Source organism: Nerophis ophidion, linkage group LG16 (genome assembly GCF_033978795.1).
Source record: "Nerophis ophidion isolate RoL-2023_Sa linkage group LG16, RoL_Noph_v1.0, whole genome shotgun sequence".
NCBI lineage: Eukaryota > Metazoa > Chordata > Actinopteri > Syngnathiformes > Syngnathidae > Nerophis > Nerophis ophidion.
This window is the reverse complement of record NC_084626.1, coordinates 20,264,419-20,284,228: the sequence shown is the minus strand read 5'-3', so window position 1 is coordinate 20,284,228 and position 19,810 is coordinate 20,264,419. Positions and strand designations below refer to the sequence as shown.

General features: G+C 40.9%; 1 protein-coding gene across 3 annotated transcripts in view; it reads right to left on the bottom strand.

Annotated features, from left to right (window-relative positions):
* Window positions 1-19,810, bottom strand: part of cacna2d2a (calcium channel, voltage-dependent, alpha 2/delta subunit 2a) — a 553,278-nt gene that overhangs the window by 84,842 nt on the left and 448,626 nt on the right. For all 3 annotated transcript variants that reach the window (XM_061874585.1, XM_061874586.1, XM_061874587.1), the window contains 3 exons: window positions 17,831-17,881; window positions 14,974-15,073; window positions 6,489-6,650 (listed from right to left, as the gene is read on the bottom strand). In XM_061874585.1, coding sequence (XP_061730569.1) covers window positions 6,489-6,650; window positions 14,974-15,073; window positions 17,831-17,881 — 313 coding nt within the window. The remainder of the gene's footprint in view (window positions 1-6,488; window positions 6,651-14,973; window positions 15,074-17,830; window positions 17,882-19,810) is intronic.

Genomic DNA, 19,810 nt, shown 5'->3' with positions numbered 1-19,810 from the left:
ATTGACCGCCCCAATTTTGATCATTCTTTTAATTTTGTAGCTGTCTAAGCTTGTGTGGCTTACAGCAGCTGCCGCTGGAATGGCTGCCAGCTATGTGACATGCCTCTAATAATGATAAATAATATTTCATAAAGGCCTTCTCTGCCAGCAGTCGTAACAGCAGCCATGCTACAGACAAATATTAAAAGCAACTTTTTACCTCTTTTTTTAGCTAGTAGTGGAAGGTGTGTGTGTGTGTTCGGTGTTGGCTATGTGCTTAGATTTTAGAGAGAGCGAGAGCGAGAGCGAGAGAGAGAGAGAGAGAGAGAGAGTGAGAGTGAGAGAGTGAGAGAGAGAGAGAGAGAGAGAGAGTGAGAGAGAGAGAGAGAGAGAGAGAGAGAGAGAGAGAGAAGCTGAGCTCTGCTGGGCTGCACTCATCAATCATCCCATCAGGGCCCATTAGGATGTCAGCCTGCTAAAATAAACAGCAGCATACGGGATGGAGGACGAGGCTGCACCTGCGTCGCCAGCATGTAGACAACACGCACACAAACGCACACACACACACACACGCACACACACAGATGAGAACATCAAATCACCGCGATCGCACTTCTAATCATATCCACTTGGACAATGATTCTGGAACTGCGTCGTACGTGTACCACACACAGGAGCAAATACACCAAATTCTGAGCCCCTGTGCACAAAACTCCACCCCTAAACCCAACACTTCTGCCCCATTCCAACATTCGGTATGTTAGCATGCAGTAAAAATATGTATATACCGATATATTTTAAAACATACAAAAATTAGGGCTGGGCGTATCCATCTAGATCTGGGGTCCCCAAACTACGGCCCGCCAGCGTTCAAAATCCGGCCCGCGGAAAGTCCCAAGTTAAAAAAATATTTTTTATCATTATTATTTTTTTTCATTAATATTTATTTACATCTGTCCTTTCTAATCCATTTTCTACCTCTTGCTACTCTCGGTGTCTCCTAGTCGCTCAGGCAAATCATATTTTCCCATCAATAACGTGACATCATCGCGCTCAGAATGTATATATATATATATATATATTTTTTTTTTTGTGGTTTTGTTTACATTTCTTTGTTTATATTTTTTCTTGCATTTTTGCTTTGTTTGTTATTTTGTAATCGGGACTTTCTTACCCCTGCAAACAATTGTGTATAGAACATAACAGGAGAATATATTTTTTTATATGTTTACTATTACATTGTTTAGGATTGTTGTTTTCAGTTATATATACATTTTTTGCATAAAATAGTTTTCATGTGTTTTATAATCACAATCAACCCAACAAAGACACAAAATGATTCAATAAAAAATACATTTCAAGTCAAAAGTAGCCCTGTATTTACTTGCCTGATAAAAAAAAGTTCCCAGTATTGCCCACCACTGAGCAAAAACCTTGATTGGGATTTTGACTTTTTAAAGATGGGATAAACGTAACTAAAACAAATCTAGAACATATCTATGTCAAACACTCCCTAAATAATGTGGTTTAGCTTTTTCTGACAAAAAAATCCCAACAAATTTACTATAAAGCGGCCAGAATATTATTTCAAATAAATAATTATATAACCTGCTATTATTGATTTAATTATGATTATCAATATGTCAATGTTCTGAGACTATATGTAAAATAGAGATTAGCTGATACACTTACTGTATATTATCATCAGTGGATAATATGAATAATAATAATAATAAAACATCAACGCTATTATGATTATAATTATTAGGGCATCTCCTGGGTGTTGACCTCCCCTGGCTTTACACACTAGTGACCCCTCTTGTTCTAACTTTAATCCAGGGTCATTGAACACACCACAATTATGTGCAATACGATGCAAAGGTGAAACCTGGTCACGACTAACTGACACGGATAGATTTTGTGCACTTTTGCTTGTAATTTTTACCTTTCTTGTTCCAAAATCCTGGTGTGTGTGAATGCTTAAAGGTGAACTTGATGAAGTCTGTGTTGAGTGAGATGTTCTATGTTAGGTTTGCTGCGATTCAGGTGGAACGAACCAATTTGCATTTTTGATGGGGAGAAGGGTGGGAGGTTAGTAGGTAGTCTTAGACCAGGGGTGTCAAACTCAAATACAAAGTGGGCCAAAATTTTAAAGGGAACAAAGCCACGGGCCAAGGTTGAACAAATTAACCTTTTAATAGGGACCCAAACAAGTTTTGCATTAAATATTGAAAAAGCAAGGCTTATATAACTTTAGTCACATGCAAAATCCAATTTCAAATAATCGTAATAATAATAAAAAAAATATCAATGGCATATCAAATAAAATTTCAATAAAAATGTAATGCCTTTTTTTCTATTTGCAGTCTTCTGAGGTAAATATAATTTTTTTTCCACAGGCTAATAATAAATTAACAAATAAAATAACAATAATCAATGAACCAAACTTTCAAGCCTTGAAGTATTGAAGTCGCAAGAGAAAATGCATGAATAAAACGTTAATTATTGGTCAGTTTGCTGGAAGTTTCCCGGAAGAGTTAGTGCTAAAAGGGATTCTGGGTATTTGTCCTGTTGTGTTACGGTGCGGATGTTCACCCGAAATGTGGTTGTCATTCTTGTTTGGTGTGGGTTCAAAGTGTGGCGCATATTTGTCCATCCATCCACCCATCATCTTCCGCTTATCCGAGGTCGGGTCGCGGGGGCAGCAGCCTAAGCAGGGAAGCCCAGACTTCCCTCTCCCCAGCCGCTTCGTCTAGCTCTTCCCGGGGAATCCCAAGGCGTTCCCAGGCCAGCCGGGAGACAAAGTCTTCCCAAAGTGTCCTGGGTCTTCCCCGTGGCCTCCTACCAGCTGGACGTGCCCTAAACACCTCCATAGGGAGGCGTTCGGGTGGCATCCTGACCAGATGCCTGAACCACCTCATCTGGCTCCTCTCGATGTGGAGGAGCAGCGGCTTTACGTTGAGCTCCTCCCGGATGGCAGAGCTTCTCACCCTATCTCTAAGGGAGAGACCCGCCACACGGCGGAGGAAACTCATTTCGGCCGCTTGTACCCGTGATCTTATCCTTTCGGTCATGACCCAAAGCTCTTGACCATAGGTGAGGATGGGAACGTAGATCGACCGGTAAATTGAGAGCTTTGCCTTCCGTCTCAGCTCCTTCTTCACCACAACGGATCGATACAACGTTCGCATTACTGAAGACGCCGCACCGATCCGCCTGTCGATCTCACGATCCACTCTTCCCCCACTCGTGAACAAGACTCCTAGGTACTTGAACTCCTCCACTTGGGGCAGGGTCTCCTCCCCAACCCGGAGATGGCACTCCACCCTTTTCCGGGCGAGAACCATGGACTCGGACTTGGAGGTGCTGATTCTCATTCCGGTCGCTTCACACTCGGCTGCGAACCGATCCAGTGAGAGCTGAAGATCCCGGCCAGATGAAGCCATCAGGACCACATCATCTGCAAAAAGCAGAGACCTAATCCCGTGGCCTCCAAACCGGATCCCCTCAACGCCTTGGCTGCGCCTAGAAATTCTGTCCATAAAAGTTATGAACAGAATCGGTGACAAAGGACAGCCTTGGCGGAGTCCAACCCTCACTGGAAACGTGTCCGACTTACTGCCAGCAATGCGGACCAAGCTCTGACACTGATCATACAGGGAGCGGACTGCCACAATAAGACAGTCCGGTACCCCATACTCTCTGAGTACTCCCCACAAGACTTCCCGAGGGACACGGTCGTATGCCTTCTCCAAGTCCACAAAGCACATGTAGACTGGTTGGGCAAACTCCCATGCACCCTCAAGAACCCTGCCGAGAGTATAGAGCTGGTCCACAGTTCCACGACCAGGACGAAAACCACACTGTTCCTCCTGAATCCGAGGTTCGACTATCCGGCGTAGCGTCCCCTCCAGTACACCTGAATAAACCTTACCGGGAAGCCCCAGAAATAGGAGAGCCCACCACAGATTCCCCAGGCACCGCTTCCTCAAAGGAAGACGTGTTGGTGGGATTGAGGAGGTCTTCGAAGTATTCCCTCCACCGATCCACAACATCCGCAGTTGAGGTCAGCAGAACACCATCCGCACCATACACGGTGTTGATAGTACACTGCTTCCCCTTCCTGAGGCGGCGTATGGTGGTCCAGAATCGCTTCGAAGCCGTCCGGAAGTCGTTTTCCATGGCTTCCCCGAACTCTTCCCATGTCCGAGTTTTTGCCTCTGCGACCGCTAAAGCTGCACACCGCTTGGCCCGTCGGTACCCGTCCACTGCCTCCGAGTCCTATGAGCCAAAAGAACCCGATAGGACTCCTTCTTCAGCTTGACGGCATCCCTCACTGCCGGTGTCCACCAACGGGTTCTGGGATTACCGCCACGACAGGCACCAACAACCTTGCGGCCACAGCTCCAATCAGCCGCCTCGACAATAGCGGTTCGGAACATGGTCCACTCGGACTCAATGTCCCACACCTCCCTCGTGACATGTTCAAAGTTCTCCTGGAGGTGTGAATTGAAACTCTCTCTGACAGGAGACTCTGCCAGATGTTCCCAGCAGACCCTCACAATGCGTTTGGGCCTGCCAGGTCTGTCCGTCATCCTCCCCCACCATCGCAGCCAACTCACCACCAGGTGGTGATCGGTAGAAAGCTCCGCCCCTCTCTTCACCCGAGTGTCCAGAACATGAGGCCGCAAATCCGATGACACAACTACAAAGTCGATCATGGAACTACGGCCTTGGGTGTCCTGGTGCCAAGTGCACATATGGACACCCTTATGTTTGAACATGGTGTTTGTAATGGACAATCCGTGACGAGCACAAAAGTCCAATAACAAAACACAACTCGGGTTTAGATCCGGGCGACCATTCTTCCCAATCACGCTTCTCCAGGTTTCACTGTCGTTGCTAACATGAGCGTTGAAGTCCCCCAGTAGGACAAGGGAATCACCCGGGGGAGCACTTTCCAGTACTCCCTCGAGTGTACCCAAAAATGGTGGGTATTCTGAACTGCTGTTTGGTGCATAAGCACAAACAGTCAGGACCCGTCCCCCCACCCGAAGGCGAAGGGAAACTACCCTCTCGTCCACTGGGTTAAACTCCAACGTGCAGGCTTTGAGCCGGGGGACAACGAGAATTGCCACCCCAGCCCGTCGCCTCTCACTGCCGGCCACGCCAGAGTGGAAGAGAGTCCAGTCCCTCTCGAGAGAACTGGTTCCAGAGCCCTTGATGTGCGTCGAGGTGAGTCCGACTATATCCAGCCGGAACTTCTCTACCCCGCGGACTAGCTCAGGCTCCTTCCCCCACAGTGAGGTGACGTTCCACATCCCAAGAGCCGGCTTCTGTAGCCGAGGATCGGACCGCCAAGTGCCCTGCCTTCGGCTGCCGCGCAGTTCACAATGCACCCGACCTCTATGGCCCCTCCTATGAGTGGTGAGCCCATTGGAGGGATGACCCACGTTGCCTCTTCGGGCTGTGCCCGCCCGGGCCCCATGGGGACAGGCCCGGCCACCAGGCGCTCGCCATCGTGCCCCAACTCCGGGCCTGTCTCCAGAGCAGGGCCCCGGTGACCCGCGTCCGGGCAAGGGAAATCTGAGTTCATTTTGTTGTAATTCCATAGAAGTCTTTGAGCTGCTCTTTGTCTGATCACTCACCTAGGACCTGTTTGTCTTGGGAGACCCTACCAGGGGGCATGAAAGCCCCCAGACAACATAGCTCCTAGGATCATTGGGACACGCAAACTCCTCTACCACGGTAAGGTAGCAGCTCAGAGAGGAGGCGCATATTTGTAACAGTGCTAAAGTTGTTTATACGGCCACCCTCAGTGTGACCTGTATGGCTGTTGACCAAGTATTCTTTGCATTCACTTGTGTGTGTGTGTGTGTGTGTGTGTGTGTAAAAGCCACAAATATTATGTGACACGCTGTTAGTATGGAGGAAAAGCGGACGTGACGATAGGTTGTAGAGAATGCTAAAGGCAGTGCCTTAAATACACGCCCCAATATAGTTGTCCAGGTGGAAATCGGTTGAAATTCGGGAGAATAGTTGCTCCGAGAGATTTTCGGGAGGGGCACTGAACTTCGGGAGTCTACCGGGAAAATTAGGAGGGTTGGCAAGTATGAGTATTAGCGGGGAACGCAGTATTACAGTGGCACCTACGCTGTATAACACCGGCGGGCCAGCTCTAATGCTAAATTGATATTGCCTCAAGGGCCAAATTAAATTACACGGCGGGCCAGATTAGGCCCACGAGCCAGAGTTTGAAACCCATGTCTTAGACGGTTTCAATTTTCAGTCAAGCAACCTTATCATTGAACATGATTTTTTTTTAATAACATTTGTGACATTTAACTGACACAACTGAAAAAAACCTTCAAACGTCACACGCCCTCAGAGACCTTAATTCTTCATTCCCAATTTGACCTCCCCTGAATATACACAGTCTACTTTCATCATATGTATAAACTGTACATACAGTAGAGATCAATAACACACTGCAGCGTGAGGAAACTTACATTGAGAAGCTGTTCGAAGGCAAACGTGAAGCCAGACTTGTAATCTGTGGTTCCTTTGGCTTGCATGTGCATGACGGCCTCTTTGAAGATTTTCTTGTTGCGCACGTTGGCTTGGACCAAAGTTCTGAAGCATGGAACCACAGCGTCTGCCTTCTCGTTGAACTGTACACCACAAACACAGAGCACACACCCAAGAGAAATTGGAGCACCTAGAAGACAAACATTTGATTGCAAAGGCAACTCAAGGGAATTTAAAGCTCATTTTGGAGCAATTTGTTGTTGCATAAACCAGTGTTTGTTAACCATAGCGCTACCAAAACATTTCAGTTTCTTAGCTATGGTCTATGTGGGCCGCAGCTGTACTCAGTTGCAATACACATTCCACCATTTGTGGCAGTAATGACGACATCTAACAAACAGAAGAAGTCTGTAACTCAAATCATAGAGAAGTTGCTTAAAAGCGCACAAATTATGACTAATATGGTAAAGTTGTATTTTTTTTTTAATTTTATTGATAGGTTATTTAAATAAATATATATTATTATTGTTGTTTTTTTATACTGTGTTATTGTCTGTAAAATGTTTGTTTCAGTTTTCATAAGTGCCTTTTTTTGCATTATATCTATTTTGTATTTGTTATTGTAATCCGCCTGTCCTTGATGATAATCCTTGTCATTAACACAAGGTTGCATATCATTTGACAAGGTTTATCCTGTTAAACTGTTAGTAGGTTAATTTAAATTATTAAATATGATTAGAATCAAGAGAAAGATGTTAATATTTGAGTGGGCACCAGGCCCCTCTGTAGTGAAACAGTTGGGCCCTGATGTCAAAAAGACTAAGAACATCTGGCTTAAACAATTTTTACTTTTACATACTATTAAACTATTCATACAATACAATTATACATCTTTAAATGTCTACTGAAATGAGATTTTCTTATTTAAACGGGGATAGCAGGTCCATTCTATGTGTCATACTTGATCATTTCGCGATAATGCCATATTTTTGCTGAAAGAATTTAGTAGAGGACATCGACGATAAAGTTCCCAACTTTCAGTCGCGAATAAAAAGCCTTGCCTGTACCGGAGTAGCAGACGATGTGCGCGTGACGTCACGGGTTGTTGAGCTCTTCACATCCTCACATTGATTACAATCATGGCCACCAGCAGCGAGAGCGAATCGGACCGAGAAAGCGACGATTTACCCATTAATTTGAGCGAGGATGAAAGATTCGTGGATGAGGAAAGTGAGAGTAAAGGACTAGAAGAAAAAAAAAAGACGAGGGCAGTGGGAGCGATTCAGATGTTATAAGACACATTTATTAGGATAACTCTGGAAAATCCCTTATCTGCTTATTGTGTTACTAGTGTTTTAGTGAGATTATATGGTCGTACCTGAAAGTCAGAGGGGTGTGGCCACGGGTGTGCAGTCTGATAGCTTATATATCAATAATGAAAACTTAACATTGCAACACATGCCAATACGGCATGTGTTGCATGCCCCGCGAGGCATCCTGGTGAAAACGTTGCGGAATGATGACGCTTATGTTGACGCGTGCTTGAGACGTTATTGGTTGGAGCGGACATTTTAGCGCAGCACCACTCACGGCTAAAAGTCGTCTCTTTTCATCGCTTAATTACACAGTATTTTGGACATCTGTGTTGCTGAATCTTTTGCAATTTGTTCAATTAATAATGGAGACTATAAAGAACAATGCTGTTGGTGGAAAGCGGTGGATTGCAGCTGCCTTTGGCAACCGAAACACAGCCGGTGTTTCTTTGTTTGTTATGAAGCGTTAACACAGAGCGGTCAAGCAAACATGTTTCTTTACCACATGTCAACCAATTGTGATATTAAGTCGGCTCTTACCGGGGACTTCAGCGGATTATGCGACCTCCTCCTGTAGCTGTCAAAAAGGCAGCTGTGATTTTGGCTCCTCCATTGGCTTCTCTTAGAGACAATGGTGTTCACCGCAGCCCTCCGACTTTCAGGTATGACTTTATAATCTCACTAAAACACTATTAACACAATAAGCAGATAAGGGATTTTCCAGAAATATCCTAGTAAATGTGTCTAATAACACCTAAATCGCTCCCACTGCCGCCGCCTGGAGCCGTCGCCTTTTCTTAGTTTTTTTTTTTTTTTAGTGCTTCACTCTAACTTTCCTCATCCACGAATCTTTCATCCTCGCTCAAATTAATTGGGAAATCGTCGCTTTCTCGGTCCGAATTGCTCCTGCTGCTGGTGGCTATGATTATAAACAATGTGAGGATGTGAGGAGCCCTCACACCGGTGACGTCACGCGCACATCGTCTGCTACTTCCGGTACAGGCAAGACTTTTTTATTAGCGACCAAAAGTTGCGAACTTTATCGTCGATGTTTTCTACTAAATCCTTTCAACAAAAATATGGCAATATCGCGAAATGATCAAGTATGACACATAGAATGGACCTGCTATCCCCGTTTGAATAAGAAAATCTTATTTCAGTAGGCCTTTAAAAAACAATTACAAACATAAATAAAAAATAGAAAAAAAAACTAAAAGCAGCATGTTTCTCACAATGTGTCAACTTCTTTTTTTTTATAAAATTGGGAACAATTTCTGAGAATATTTCTGTTGCAGTAATATTGCTATATTTTCTCATAAAATTATTACTTTTTTAATGCAAAATGGTGACATTTGTCATACAATAGTCTGACTTTTATCACGATATTGCCAATTTTTTTTTTGTTCTTATAAAATAGTGACTTTTTTTGGTAAAATTATGACCTTTGTCATAGTTTTGCCAAGTAAAATTATGATCATTATTATAATATTGCCAAAAATTTCCCCCGCTCTCAGCACATTCTACAGAGGCACGATAGAGACCCTACTGACAAACTGCATCTCTGTCTGGACTGGAGCCTGCAGTGCCTCAGACTGGAAGTCTCTGCAGAGAGTGGTGAGGATGGCGGAAAATATCATCAGGACTCCTCTTCCTCTTAACCAGGAGATCGCAAAAAGCCGCTGCCAGACCAGGGCTCAGAAACTCTGCAGAGACTCCGCCCACCCACACCATGGACTGTTTTCACTGCTAGACTCTAGAAAGAGGTTCTGCAGCCTTTCGTAGAAGAACCCTCAGGTTCTGTAACAGCTTCTTCTATCAGGCCGTTAGACTCTTGAACGCATCCTAATAATCTCCTCAATTCCCCCCAAAAATTGATTAACTCGCTGTAATATAAAGACAATATAACATACATCCATAAACCTGGATGCATATGCAAAAGTGCAATACATTTATCTGTACAGTAATCCATTTATTTATAACTGCACCTTATTTCTTTTTTATCCTGCACTACCATGAGTTAATGCAACAAAATGTTGTTCTTGGTTCTGCAAAGTTCAAATTTGAATGACAATAAAAAGGAAGTCTAAGTCTAAAATGTTAAAGTTTTCTTATAAAATTGTGACTTTTCTCGAGTAAAATTACAACTATTTCTAAACAATTGCCCGAGTTTTGAGCTTTTTTGTAAAATTGCGACTATTGTGTAAAATTCCAATATTTATCATAATATTGCACAAATGTACAGTTTTTCTTGGAAAATGTTTACTTGCGTTGAAATTCCCCCAAAATTTTCACAACAAGCTTTGTATGTAATATTAATGTTGTAAATACAAATCTTTATATATCTAGAAAGGGTGGTCCTGAAGAGTGGCCATTATTCAGAGGTCACAAGAAGGTAACAAATCCGAGAAAGTGTGTGTGTGTGTGAGTGCGTGTGTGTGTGTGTGTGTGTGTGTGTGTGTGTGTGTGTGTGTGTGCGTGCGTGCGTGCGTGCGTGCGTGCGTGCGTCGATGCAGGCTGGCTGCTGTTAGGCTGGTAGTAAACACTTGTAATTGCAAGTTTGCACACAAAGGACAGGTGCACCTCAAGCCTGCCAAGGTGATGTAATGTGTGACATCGTGCACCATTTACCTTCATATTCAACGTTAACACTAAATTGGGGGGCTATTACATGCAGCATAAACATACAGTATGATTGTTTCTATGTGTTTGTTTGGAAGTTGTTGAAGTCTTGTATTAAGAGGAAAGTTACTCCGTCTTATTAGAGAGTGAAAGTCTACTATAGAACTGTAGAACATGACAAAGATGTTGAACCATCAATTAGGCTGCTCGGCACCCTGACTGCTCGTTTAAACATCATCACAGAATATGAGGCCTGGGTTAATCTATGTTTTGCTTTAGTAAAAATGATAGCATCATCTACCAAGTGCATTCATCTATCAGTGAAAATACAGTAGTATCTCGGTACACAGCTGCCCCAATCTATGTTTTTTTGCAGGATACGAGCTGTCTGACACTGCATCAAGGATTGGAATTGGGGGTTAAATCACCAAAAATTATTCCCGGGCGTGGCCACCGATACTGCCCACTGCTCCCCTCACCTCTCAGGGGGTGATCAAGGGTGATGGGTCAAATGCAGAGAATAATTTAGCCAAACCTAGTGTGTGTGTGACAATCATGGGTACTTTAACTATTGGCTAATTGTTATGCTTTAGTTTGGGAGCAAAAATTGAGGTTACAAGATTCCCCACAACTGAAATGAATGTGACAATGAACCCTGTAAGATCCGAACAAAACACCTGCTTAACATTGGCTCATAGCTGAGGATGGACATAACTTTGTTTCACCAAGCACAGAAGGAAGAACGTGAATGTAAAGGACAATGCTGAGAAGAAGTAGTAAATGATGTTAATTGAATTAAAGAAAGAAATCATCAGAAACATGACAGAGTGTGTAGTTACCTAATTTGGTGTAGCAGTTAGCGGTTAGCACTGCTCGCCTGTACCATGCGAAGGCAGAATGAGCTGATAACGCCAGCCAAAGACGTTAAAATGTATGTAATATCCAAACATTTCTATAGAAATATAGAAAGGCTGCTGATGGTGATTGATGGAAAAGCAGCCGAAAAGAGAAACTGTAAAAGTTCACTCTACAAGCTAAAATATATGGACAATACTTCACAAAACTACTATACTTGTTCATTATTGTTTGAAGTTCGGTTTTTTTTCAGACAAGTTACATGTTGAAATTGTGATGCTTTGGGGGCCCAAAGACCAATTAAATTGATTTTAATTAATTTCATTGTCAGACGCTGCTTTGCAACAGAAGTTTTTCAAGGTACAAGAAACATCCCAGAACCTTTTAAACTTGTATCCTCAGGTCCTACTTCATCACTTTTATTATCAAATACATTGCATGTATTATTGTCCATCACCTGTTTATTCAAAACCCATTATTGTGTCGTTTTTTTTTTATCAATCCAACAAAACAATACACAGCAATACCATAACAATGCAGTCCATTTCCAAAACCAAACCTGACCAAGCAACACTCATAACCGCAATAAACAGAGCAATTGAGAGAAGATACAAACACGACACACAAAAAAACAAAATTAGTGAAACAAAAATGGATATTATCAACAACAGTATCAATATTAGTTATAATTTCAGTTTAGCTGTGATTAAAAATCCCTCATTGACATTATCATTAAACATTTATAAAAAATTTAAAAAAAAGAACAATAGTGTCACAGTGGCTTACACTTGCATCGCATCTCCTAAACTTGACAACACACCGTGTCCAATGTTTTCAGAAAGATAAAATAAGTCATATTTTTGGTTCGTTTAATAGTTAAAACAAATTTACATTATTGCAATTAGTTGATAAAACATTGTCCTTTACAATTATAAGAGCTTTTTAAAAAAATCTACTACTCTGCTTGCATGTCAGCAGACTGGGGTTGATCCTGCTGAAATCCTATGTACTGAATGAATAGAGAATCCTTTTAAATCGGGAAAATATCCTTTTTGAATCGAGAATCACGTTGAATCGAAAAAAATCGATATACAATCGAATCGCGACGCCAAAAATCGATATCAAATCGAATCGTGGGACACCCAAAGATTTGCAGCCTTAATATATATATATATATATATATATATATATATATATATATATATATATGTTTTTTGATTCGGGACCCTTTGGGACTGTGTGACAAGGGGTGGCACTTTTGTGACTTCTGCGGTGCTTTTTTTTGTGGATTATGGATCTGCCTCTCGGGAGCTTTTTGGCCATGGAGACCAGTTGCTGGGTCTCTGCCACACCAGCGTCAGTTTGGAGAGACTAGAGGAAATGCGTATAAAGAGACAGGGCTGCGGAGCTGGCACTTAGCGCCGGGACGGACAAGCTTCACAGTGTCTTGGCTGAATGAGCAGGTATCGAACACCTCAGTCTCCTTAGGCGCATCCTCGCTCATCCATGCAGACTGGACACTTGCCGAGAGTTTGTAGGCGGCCGAGAAGGGAGTCGGCTTTCTTGGTTGCTTTGTTGGGTCTGCTTCTGTCTCTGGCGATGCTCCCCCACCCCAGCAGAGGATGGCGTGGAACACTGCAGAGGCCACTACAGTGTATATGTTTCTTTTACTTTTTATTCATAGCTGTATGTAGAAGTGGCTGGTTGCATCAGCTCTGCTCTTTTAATGTCTTTAATGTCCTTTGTGGTCTTTGATGTTTTATGTTTCCCTCTTATAGTGAATTAGTGAATTATATATATTTTTTCCCTCTTACACACATGTAAGAGGGATGTGTGCTATGGTTATAAGTAGTTTTTTCCCTTGGCCTCAGTCTAGACCCCCTCTCCAGGGGCCCAGGCCTAGACCGATTTAATTTTTTCTCAAAACCCCCATTGTTTACGTGTATCTCACCAGTTTTGTAAGGGGCGCCGGAAGTTGGCAGACCCGTCAGCGATCCTGTTCTGTCCCCCTGTAATGTTTGATCCCTTTCTGTCCCCCTGTAATGTTTGATCCTGTTCTGTCTCCCTGTGATGTTTGATTCTGTTCTGTCTCCCTGTGATGTTTGATTCTGTTCTGTCTCCCTGTGATGTTTGTCTGATCTTAAATGGGATTGTGCTGATAATTTTAATTTCCCCTCAGGGATTAATAAACTATTTCTGATTCTGACTACAATGCATGCTATTAGAGAAGCACGAGATAAAGCAACTCAAAACACGTTTTTATCGGTTGTTTAGCTATTTAGTATTTACTATCACCTCCTTATCCTTAATCATGTTGTAATTTTCCATAAAGTATGATGGGTATTGATTATCATCATTTTTATTTCTAATAATACCATTTAATATTTTCCATACACCTCTTATATTATTCTTGTTATATTCCAGTTTATTTATATAATAATCTTTTTTACACATTCTGATTATATTGATTAGTTTATTTTTATATTTTTATATTTATTTTCATTTACTAAAGTTCTATTTTTTATAAATTCCTTATATAAAATATTCTTTTTTTTTACCGGCATTTTGGAGTCCTTTATACCAAAAAGTTCTATTTTGGTTTCATCTGACCACATGACATTCTCCCAATCCTCTGCTGTATCATCCATGTATCCATTTTGGTGTAAACTCAACTCGTCGTGTTTGTAGGAAGAAGAATACTGAGTTGCATCCCAAGAACACCATACCTGCTGTGAAGCATGGGGGTGGAAACATCATGCTTTGGGGCTGTTTTTCTGCTAAGGGGACAGGACGATTGATCCGTGTTAAGGAAAGAATGAATGGGGCCATGTATCGTGAGATTTTAAGCCAAAACCTCCTTCCATTACTGAGAACTTTGAATGGTTGACCAAATACTTATTTTCCACCATAATTTACAAATAAATTCTTTAAAATTCCTACAATGTGAATTCCTGGATTTTTTTTTCGTATTCTGTCTCTCACAGTTGAAGTGTACCTATGATGAAAATTACAGACCTCTGTCATAATTTTAAGTGGGAGAACTTGCCCAATTGGTGGCTGACTAAATACTTTTTTTGCCCCACTATACAAGACAACACAGATAATTTAATTCTGTTAAAAATTCATATGGTGGAGAAATATGAGGACAATAGCACATACCTGTTCTATGTGCGGCACTATTAAGCATACTATTGCTGCTCAGCACTTTTTTTTTAAACAGAAATTCCTGCTTACTTTTCAAATCATTTTGTTATTTCAGTTGGCAAGTATGTCAATATTCCATAAGCCTCCTTTATCCCAGAGGTAGATTATTTCGCTCATTTTGTGCATTTACAGCGGCTGAGACGTGAATGGCATACAGGGGCCAAATGCAATGGATTACGGGGGATTACCGTAGGAAGTGTGTGTCCTGCAATACTGGATGATATGAATATTTTGTGTATATCGTACACGAGTCCTGATAGAATGCTTGGTAATGAGTGAAAAAGCAGCAAAATGCATTCTAACAAGAGATCCTCTGCGCTTCCACAGGGAGAAACATAACATCAGTGCAGCCCGCCTCCTCTCCGCTCCATTAACACCTGCTTAATGAACACAACACTTATTGCTTTTACTATTGCCTGCCAAGAGTGTGTGTGTGAGTGTGTACGTGTGCGTGTGTGTGCGTGAGCTTACTTACTCTGGCTACGTTCACATAGTCGTCATCTGAGAGCGTGTCCAGCATCTCGTTGACCGAAGTCTTCATCAACTTTAGTGTGAGGCCGCTGACACTCCCGCTCCTGACCAAGGAAACATTAAATATTACATACATCACATATAGCAGTGTTTTTCAACATTTTTTGAGCCAAGGCACATTTTTTTCATCGAAAAAATCCGAAGGCACACCACCAGCAGAAATCATTAAAAAATGTAACTCGATATTGACAAAAAAAAGTAATCGTAGCAATTGTTGAATATGAATTTAAACCAGAACCAACCATGTTTCAATATGCTTGTCTCAAAGTAGGTGTCACGACCTGTCACATGACGCTGTGACTTTTTGGTGTTTTCCTGTGTGTAGTGTCTTGCGCTCCTATTTTGGTGTCTTTTCCTGTTTTGTTGGTATTTTCCTGGAGCAGTTTCATGTCTTCTGTTGAGCGCTATTCCACGCACCTGCTTTGTTTTAGCAATCAAGACTATTTTAGTTGTTGCTATCCTTCTTTGTGTGGACATTGTTGTCATATCATGTACGGATGTACTTTGTGGACACCATCTCTGCTCCACACGCGGTAAGTCTTTGCTGTCGTCCAGTATTCTGTTTTTCTTTATTTTGTAGCCAGTTCAGTTGTAGTTTCGTTCTACATAACCATCCCCAAGCTTCAATGCCTTTTTTTAGGGGCACTCACCTTTTGTATATTTTTGGTTTAAACATTAGTTACCTTTTTACCTGCACACTGCCTCCCGCTGTCGTCTTCATATTGTGATCATGACAAACAAAGTTCCCGACATCTACAAGGCAATTAGCTACCTGCTGCTACTTACTGATATGGAAGAGTATTACACGGTTACTCTGCCAAGCTCTAAACAGCACCAACACTCAACGGCATAATATTTGTGGATTATAATTACTGGTTTGGGCCCTGGATCTCAGCTGCATTTGGCAGAAGGCGATGTACACCCTGGACAAGTTGCCACCTCATCAGTTTTTCTATATGATAACTATTAAAAAACAACTATTATCTTACTGATGAACATGAATGTGACAGATTGAAGAAATATGCCTCCTACACAACTAAAAATATGTGCAAAGGAAGGAAGAAAAGAAGGAAACAAGGACATGCAATGAAAGAAAAGAAAGATGAAAAGCTGGAAAGGGAAGAATGAAAATAACAGACAGAAAGAAAGGAAAGACAGAAGAAAGGAAGGATGGAAGGATGAATGGCAGGAAGGAATAAGGGAAGGCAGGAAGGAAGGGAAAAAGGAAAATAGAACAGAAAAAAAAGAAAGGAAATAAAGCAGAAACAATTAAAGGAAGGCCAGAGAGAAGAAATGAAGGATAGGAGGTTGGGAGGAAGGATGAACAGCAGGAAAGAAGGAAGGGAGGAAGGAAGGGCAGACAGTGGTAAGGAAGTAAAGAATGAATGACGGAAAGAAAGGACAAATAGAAGAAAGTAAGACAGGACAGACAAAAGATGGAAGAAAGGACAAATAGCATGAAGGAAGGAAGGATAGAAGGAAAGTAAGAAAGAACAAAAGGATGAAAATAAAGAAAAGGAAGAGAAGAAAATAAGAAAACAAAAAAAGTAAACAAAAAATTAGGAAAAGAATGAAAGGAAAAACGAAGGAAAAGGAAGACAGTAAGGAGAGGAAGAAAAGAAGGAGACGGAAAAAAAGAAAATAAAGGAAAGGAAGAAAAGAGGAAATAAGAAAGGATATAAAAGGAAGAAAGTAAAAAGAAAGAAATGAGACAAAGACAAACAGAAAAATGAAAGGAACGATGAAAGGAGGCAATGGAAAGAATAAAAGGGGAAAAAAGGAAGGAAGGAAGGAATTAAATAACAGAGAAGATAAGGTAGGAAGAAAAAAAGTGAGGAAGGGAGGAAAAAAGGAAGGAAGCAAAGAGAGAAATAAATGAAGAAGGAGGGAAGCAAGGATTAAGGTGTAGATGTAGCCAGTAGGGGCAGAATTGCACCTTCACATTTATTTGCTGGTTATTGTTGGGATGATGATGATGATGATGATGATGATGATGATGATGATGATGATGATGATGATGATGATGATGATAATGATGACAATTGCTGTCATCATGTGACTATTATCATGATTATTATTGATACAGATGTTGTGTTTATTGTTCTCTCATACACTATCTACTAGTTATGTATCAATGTTATATTTGTCTTACATCTCTATATATCAACGTTATATTTGTCATGTATCTCTATATATCAATGTTATATTTGTCTTATATCTCTATATATCAACGTTATATTTGTCCTGTATCTCTATATATCAATGTTATATTTGTCTTATATCTCTATATATCAATGTTATATTTGTCTTATATCTCTATATATCAATGTTATATTTGTCTTATATCTCTATATATCAATGTTAAATTTGTCCTATATCTCTATATATCAATGGTCAAGACAGACTGCTGCCTCACAGAGTCTAACATGTCCAAGGTTTTATCTTTAGTTAGTTTTTCCTTGCCTATGGCCCAAAGTGTGTGTGTGGTTCACTTGTTGGAGGAGTTTTGAGGCTTCTTGTGCAAATGTCTGAACATAATCACATTTTGAATTGCATAAAACAAGTTATATTGATGGACAGATCATAGAAGGATTTGCAGACGTCTTTAAATAACTTGCTTTAACACCTTATAACAGGTGAATTATTAAATAATTATTACAAGTGGCCTCACATTTTTTCATGTCATAATACCCAATTAATAAATCATGTAAAAGTGCTCAGCAATAAATGTGCTGAGCCGTAAGACTTGGTCTGACCAACAGGTGGCACTAGTGTCCTTCGTGCACATTAGAAACACTCACACGTCCACGATGATGACCATGTCCTTTGGCGAGGACGCACCTTGAATGTACCTGGGACAAAAAAACACAGAATGAAAAAAAAAAAAGTTTATTTAATGTTAGACAGCAACTTCTTGGGATAAGAACCAAAGTTACAAAAAACTGAGGCTGTCATGAAGTAAGTAAACACAACTTAACTCACTTACGTCACACAATAGTCAAAAGTCTTACAACAATAATATGCTGTTCTGTATGCAGCACCTTGCTGTTGTATAGATACTTACAGGTATCTTTACTGCATTAATACTAATAACTACTTCCTAAAATAACTAATGCAATTCTTACAGTATATGAAGCACTTTGATGTTATATAGATACTTCTCTTTACATTACTACTAACAATTACATGATCTATTATTACTAATATCCAATACAAGTCTTAACACCTTAATGACCTGCAATGTTTTGTTTTAATGTTTTGTCGGTAACACTTTAGTATGGGGAATATATTAATTAGTTGCTTATTAACATAAGGTTAGGGAAAGGGTTAGGGTCACGGTTAGGATGAGGGTCGAGGTTAGGGATAGGGTTAGTGAAAACCCTGAGTTAATGGCTTAAAGGTTGTATAATAAGGCCATGCAGAATAAGGCATTAATAAGTACCTAATGAGTACTTAATCATGACTAATTAACAGCCATCCATCCATTTTTACCGCTTATTGCCTTTAGGCTCGCGGGGGGCGCTGGTGCCTATCTCAGCTACAATCGGGCGGAAGGCGGTGTACACCCTGGGCAAGTCGCCACCTCATCACAGGGCCAACACAGATAGACAGACAACATTCACACACTAGGGCCAATTTAGTGTTGCCAATCAACTTATCCCCAGGTGCATGTCTTTGGAAGTGGGAGGAAGTCGGAGAACCCAGAGGGAACCCACGCATTCACTGGGAGAACATGCAAACTCCACACAGAAAGATACCAAGCCCGGGATTGAACCCAGGACTACTCAGGACCTTCGTTTTGTGAGGCAGACGCACTAACCCCTCTTCCACCGTGAAGCCCCATAACAGCCAATATGTTACTAATTTGCATGTTGATAAGCAACTAATTAATGGTTCATATGTTCCACATACTAAGGTGTTACCGTTTTGTCATCACTCACTGACTACTGGATACGTTGATCAGCTGACCAACCCATCATTATTCTGCAAACAGTTACACTATTATGATGATTTTGTTTTTTATTCGGACGGACTATTGTTGTTAAGATGACAGGAAAATGATAAACCTTACAATCTGGCCCACCGGACATTTCCAAATAATTTTTGTAGATCTTTAAGATGGAAACTGTAGCTGCCATTGTGATGTGCAGCAATGTTTTCGAATTACTGTAAGTATTGAACTATACAAAGTAGGGCTGAGAAGCTTTGGGTGTCCAACTATTCGATTCAATATCGACTCTTGGGGTCACGATTCGATTCAAAATCGATTTTTTTTCAATTCAACACGATTCTCGTTTAAAAAACGATTTTTTTCCCGATTTAAAAGGATTCTCTATTCATTCAATTCCAGCAGGCTCTACCCCAGTCTGGTGACATGCAAGCAGAGTAGTACATTTTTGTAAAAAGCTTTTATAATTGTAAAGGACAATGTTTTATCAACTGATTGCAATAATGTAAATTTGTTTTAACTATAAAAAGAACCAAAAATATGACTTATTTTATTTTTGTGAAAACATTGCACACAGTGTGTTGTCAAACTTCTGAGATGCGATTAAAGTGTAAGCCACTGTGACACTATTGTTATTTTTTTTTAATTTTTATAAATGTCTAATGATAATGTCAATGAGGAATTTTTAATCAATGCTATGCTGAAATTATAACTAATATTGATACTGTTGATAATATTCATTTTTGTTTTTCACTACTTTTGGTATGTTCTGTGTCGTGTTTGTGTCTCCTCTCAATTGCTCTGTTTATTGCAGTTCTGAGTGTTGCTGGGT